Source organism: Trichechus manatus, unplaced genomic scaffold, assembly GCF_000243295.1.
Source record: "Trichechus manatus latirostris isolate Lorelei unplaced genomic scaffold, TriManLat1.0 scaffold00317, whole genome shotgun sequence".
NCBI classification, from domain to species: domain Eukaryota; kingdom Metazoa; phylum Chordata; class Mammalia; order Sirenia; family Trichechidae; genus Trichechus; species Trichechus manatus.
This window is the reverse complement of record NW_004444253.1, coordinates 775,510-780,746: the sequence shown is the minus strand read 5'-3', so window position 1 is coordinate 780,746 and position 5,237 is coordinate 775,510. Positions and strand designations below refer to the sequence as shown.

Sequence of the window (5,237 nt, the reverse complement as noted above, 5' to 3'; positions counted from 1 at the left end):
GGTCACCACACCCAGTGTATTCCCAAGGGTCCTCATCACCAGGAGGGAGGGTCACCACACCCAGTGTATTCACAAGGGTCCTCATCACCAGGAGGGAGGGTCACCACACCCAAGTGTATTCACAAGGGTCCTCATCACCCGGAGGTCGGAGGGTCAGCAGAGGTAGGAGCTGTGACAACAGAGCTCTGACAGCAGGTCAGAGTTAAGGGGGGGCAGGAAGAGGACGCGTGGCCTCCAGACGCTGGAACAGGCGAGGAGCAGCTGTCTCCTGGAGACCCCAGCCCACGACAGATTTTGGACTCTAGCTCAGAATCATAAGATAATAAATTTCTGTTTGAAGCCTTCCAATTTTCGATAATTTGTTACGGCTGCCACAGGAAGCTAAGCGCCTGGCTTTCGCCGGCCCTCCCTGCCCTGGGTTTCAGCCCGCAGCACCGTCCTCAGGAAGGACTGCTGTCCTTCCACCTGTGACTCCAGCCGCGTGCTCACCTCAGCCGCCCTGCGGTGGTCCTCGCCGGCCCCCAGCACACGCACATCCACGCCTAGGCAGCGCAGGCTCCGTGCCAACCCCTGCAGCATGCTGTCACACACCACGCGGAAGTCCTTGGCAGACACCTCGGGGGCTGCTCCCTCGCCCACTGCCGCAGGCACCTACAACACAGCCTGCCCCTCACTCATCGGCCTTCTGAGCTCCTCCAGGGGCCACGCTTGTTCAGTGGGGAGCCAGGGCCTGGGTATCCTCTTTGGAAGCTCTGATGGGCAGCCAGTGGCGCGTGCCCACCCCCCACTTTCACCCATCCCTGATGGGTCCCCAGAGAGGCCTGCACCCACCTGCTGGGGCGAGGACGGGGCCTCTTGCCGGCCAGGTGGCCCCTGGGCCCCTGATCTCGAGCTGCGCCTGGGCCCCAGGCTCTTGGCCAGGTTCATAGACAGGTGGAAGCGGGCAGGGTCTCGGCACAGCACCCTGTACACCTCCAGCAGGCAGTAGGCATCTGTGGCTGGGGGCAGGGGTCTGCCTCAGCCTCCTTGGAATGCACAGGCAGGGGGCCACAGGGTGGGTAGGGGGGCTTCGAGGGAGGGGGATGCCTGTCCCCTCAGGGGAGTGTTCCAGCTGTCCCACCCCACACACCTGCATAGATGAGCTGCGCCTCCCGCAGTGGCCGCAGGTCCCAGTTGGAGAGCTGCTCCGCCTTGTCCAGGGGCTTGCCCAGCACCTGCTGCACCAGGAGGCTCAGGCCCCGTGGTGCCCCTGCCGCATCCACAGCTGGGCCTGGCATGCCTGCCAACCGCATCTGACAAAATGGCGCCGCCTGTGCTTGATGCGCTGGACCCAGACTGGCAGGTTCGCCTGGGTTCTGGCTGCCCCCTCCCTGACTTCCTGCCCCCGAACCCCCAACCCACCCCTCCATGCCCCACACTCTCTTGCCCCCATGCCCCGCCCCACTCACACACCCTGACCTTCCACACCTGGCCGTGATGCCCCGCCCCTCCATGCCCTGCCCAGGCCTTCCCCCAATGCCCTGATGCCCCAGCCCTCGTCCAAGCCCCACCCCTGCCCACCACACCTACCACTCCCAGCCCCTACTCGCGCTGACCTGCCTGTGCACCTGCTGCAGGTCCAGGACGCCCCGCATCTGCTTCTCAGCCTCGGCGAGGGTGGGGCAGGAGGCGGCCAGGCTCCGCAGGTCTCCTGCCATCCCGTAACCTGAGGGTGCCACATCGGCATGATGGGATGTGGCCTTCCTCCTCACCCTGCCCCAGGGTACACACAGCACCCTCCTCTGGCTGGCGATGCGGGCTCACCCAACTTGGTGATGGAGAGGTCTGAGAAGAGCTGGCCCAGGAGTTGGGACAAGGCCTGCGCTCCCCGTCCCCCCGGGGGCTGGGCAAGTCTGGGCATGTCTAGCAGCAGCACGCGGCCCTCCACCGCCAGCTGCACTAGGGAAGCGCAGGGCCGACGCACTGCCTGGAACAAGGGCCTCCACTCCAGGTCCATGCCGACCACTCCACCGGGCTGCAGAACAGAGGGTGTGGGCATGAGGTGGGCTGCCCCTGGGCTGGGCCCACCCCACCGGGCTGCGGACAGAGGCTGTGGACACAGAGGGCGTGCACGGGACTGCCCCTGGGCCGAGTCCACCCCACCGCTGCAGAGGGGCCCACCTGCAGGAGCTCGGGCCCGTGCCGGGCCAGGTCCTCCCATGTGGCCAGGAAGCAGATGTCCTCCCTGGCAATGGGGAGCTGGTAGTAACTGCTCCTGTCCTTGCAGCTGGGCTCCTCGAGGCTCCTGCCAGCCTGGGCTGTCCTAAGAGGAGCAGAGCTGAGGCCCCACCACCCCTGTAACACCCCCTGCCCTGGAGCACCAGTGATTCGGGGTCACCTGTGCAGACCCAGCCCAGCCCGGGCTGCTCACCTCTCCTGCAGCCGAAGCCTGCTTAGCTCATTGGCCACAGTGGCCGGCAGCCGCCCTTCGGGCAGCGAGAGGTCCAGGGCGCACCGTGCCGTCATGGCCACGCCACCGTGAGAGGCCACCAGCTGGAGCAGCCTGTCCTGCAGCCACTCACTCTGCCCCACCAGGTCCTGGGGAGACGGGCCGGTCAGCATGGCTGGGCGTGGGTGCCCATGCAGGGACGCCCCGAGGGATGCTCTCAGACACCGGGTGGGTCCGGGACAGTCCTCAGCCTCACAGGCTGCCCTGACCTCTCTGGACCCAGTCTGAGTCCTTTGGGAGGAGGGGAGGCTGTGCCCCCCTGGAGGGCCTGGTGGGGAGCTGCTTTCTGCTCTGAGCCTTGGCTGACTGAGGCTCTGGAGGCCGATGCCAAGGCTGGACAACCTGGCTCGGCTGAGCTGAAGGGCCACCCGCCCTGGGCCTGGCCCGACTTTCTCCTACCCCTAGCCTCCGCCCCCACTTCTCGGTGGTCTCCTGCTTGGCTCTGCAGCCTGAACCACTCGTCTAGAATGCCCACCTGCCCTGCTCCTCTTCAGCTGGACATCTTTGCTCCGTGGGGCCCATCCAGAGCCCGTGTCCACATCCTCCCTCATGGAACCCCCTTGCCGCCTCCTGTGCTCGGGCTGGTGTCTGTGCTAGAGGCACATGCCTCCTGTGCACCCCAGATTCCTGAGCGTGGACACAGACACCCCGCGGAGGCCCGAAAGACCTCGGCACACACGAGGCTGAGCTTGCTCGGGCCGCTGGCTGCCCCAACCCACTCCCCGGCTCACGGCCGGCCCACCTCCTCAGCACCCCCCAATAAATCCAGGCTGGCCATGTGAGGCCTTAAGTCCCCAAGGTCACAGGTCAAGCCATCATGGCAGGGTGTGAGGACAGAAGGCGGGGGCCTACCCCCCAGGAGTTTCAGCTCCCCACAGGAGCCCCTGCTGCCCAGGTGCCCCACCTCACGGCTCCGGCCCTTAGCAGCCTCCGGCTGCCGCCTCCCCTGCGGCCGCGGGTTCCCACGTGGACGACAATGAGTGGAAACTCCTCTGCATTCTTCAGGATGTCCGCTGCCCTCCCGGCCGCCTCGGCCTTGGCACCCGGGGGGGACGGCCTTTCCGGGCCCTGGCTGGGTGGGGGGCTGCGCTCCTCTCTGATGACTCACGTCCCTGTCACCCCCGGGGGGGCGGGCATGGCTGGAGGCCATTCAGGGCTGGTCGGGCCGGAGGACTCCAGATGCTTCGCCCCTCTCCCTGAGAGGGAGACGCCGACAGACTCCACCAACCAGCTCAAGGCCCTGTGCGCCATGCGGGTCCCCGAGGACCTCTGCCCTCCCACCTCGAGGCTCCTTCACCCAGGGCCTAGGGATAGTCCTGCCCTTATGGACGACCCCCGCCTCTAGCTCAGGCCTAAAGAGACAGATGCTGCCCCCAAGGCTCTCATCCAGGTTGCCACTGGGGAGGGGCACTTGCAGTCCAGTCCCCTTGGTGCCTCTGCTTTGGGGTGCATCACCCTGAGGGGCAGCTCCCTCACTGCTACGGAGCTGGGGCCACCCAAAGCCTGGGCAGGCCCTCAGTAAGCTGCCTCACGGCTGAAGGCGGGCCTGAAGTCTCGTCCTCACCTTGGGGTCCCAACTACAACCCCGCCTGGCCCAAGGCAGGGACGTGGCTGCTGCCTTCCTAGGAACCCCATTCTGGGAGGGTTCTGCTCCAGGGAGGAAGGTGGAAAGGACATGGAGAATCTGGGGTGTCCGCCCTGCTGCCTCCCTGGCCCTGCCCTTTCCTTACAACCCTCTCTCCCTCAAGGTGGCCACGTGGCTGCGGGTCCTTAGGACCTCTGAGTGGCTGACCCCATGGTTTCCTGAGCCTCCTGGATGTGCCGCTCCCTCAGGAGCAGGATGGGGCAGCCACCAGGGCACCAAAGGCACACACAGTGGGGACACAACCCCAGGAGAGCGCTGGCCAGGGCTGTGCCTTGGACCCCCAGCAGGAGAACAAGGAACCCTCCCCACTGAACCCAGATTCTCCACAAAGCCCCGTGCGGTACCTGTGGCTCCTGTGCCTATGCCTTTGCTTGCACCAAGGCCTCTGCCCAGAAGCACAGCTCTGCTGACCACTGTGGGGCCAACAGCCAGTCCCTGTCACAACCACATCGTGGCCACGTGGGCAGGATGTCTCCTTCATCCCCAGGACCCACACAGAGTATGGCTGGTGGCCCACCCGGGGGAAGTGGACATCTACTGCTCACACACAGGCTCACACACACACACCTCAGGTGTACATGCACACACAAACATGGGTGTGCACAAGCTCGCATACACCCCATGTACACACAGTGTGCACAGGCACACATACACAGGTGAGCACACACCCACATCCCAGGTACACGTGCACACATGCTGTAATGGTTAAGTTTATGTGTAAACTTGGCTAGACTACGATTCTCAGTGGTTTGGCCAGATACTGGAATGGTTGCTATTATGATGTGATGAGGTGGTGACATGATGGTGATGTTGATGGGGATGAGGTGACAGGTTGATGTAACTGTATGACATGATGGTGATGTTGATGGGGATGATGGGATGGGTTGATGGGGATGATGGGATGGGTTGATGGGGTTGATGGGATGGGTTGATGGGATGGTATGACATGATGGTGATGTTGACAGGGATGATGTGATGAGTTGATGTGATGATGGTGTGATGGTGATGTTGATGGTGATGAGGTGACAGGCTGATGTAACTGTATGACATGACGGTGATGTTGATGGGGATGAGGTGACGGGTTGATGTAACTGTATGACATGA

General features: G+C 64.0%; 1 protein-coding gene across 1 annotated transcript in view; it reads right to left on the bottom strand.

Annotated features, from left to right (window-relative positions):
- The window catches only part of EXD3 (exonuclease 3'-5' domain containing 3), a 52,515-nt gene that overhangs the window by 19,373 nt on the left and 27,905 nt on the right, over nucleotides 1-5,237 (bottom strand). The window contains exons 9-15 of the mRNA XM_023725482.1: nucleotides 2,411-2,577; nucleotides 2,161-2,302; nucleotides 1,804-2,014; nucleotides 1,596-1,705; nucleotides 1,130-1,292; nucleotides 832-998; nucleotides 490-651 (exon numbers count right to left, since the gene is read on the bottom strand). Of these exons, the coding sequence (XP_023581250.1) occupies nucleotides 490-651; nucleotides 832-998; nucleotides 1,130-1,292; nucleotides 1,596-1,705; nucleotides 1,804-2,014; nucleotides 2,161-2,302; nucleotides 2,411-2,577 (1,122 nt within the window). The remainder of the gene's footprint in view (nucleotides 1-489; nucleotides 652-831; nucleotides 999-1,129; nucleotides 1,293-1,595; nucleotides 1,706-1,803; nucleotides 2,015-2,160; nucleotides 2,303-2,410; nucleotides 2,578-5,237) is intronic.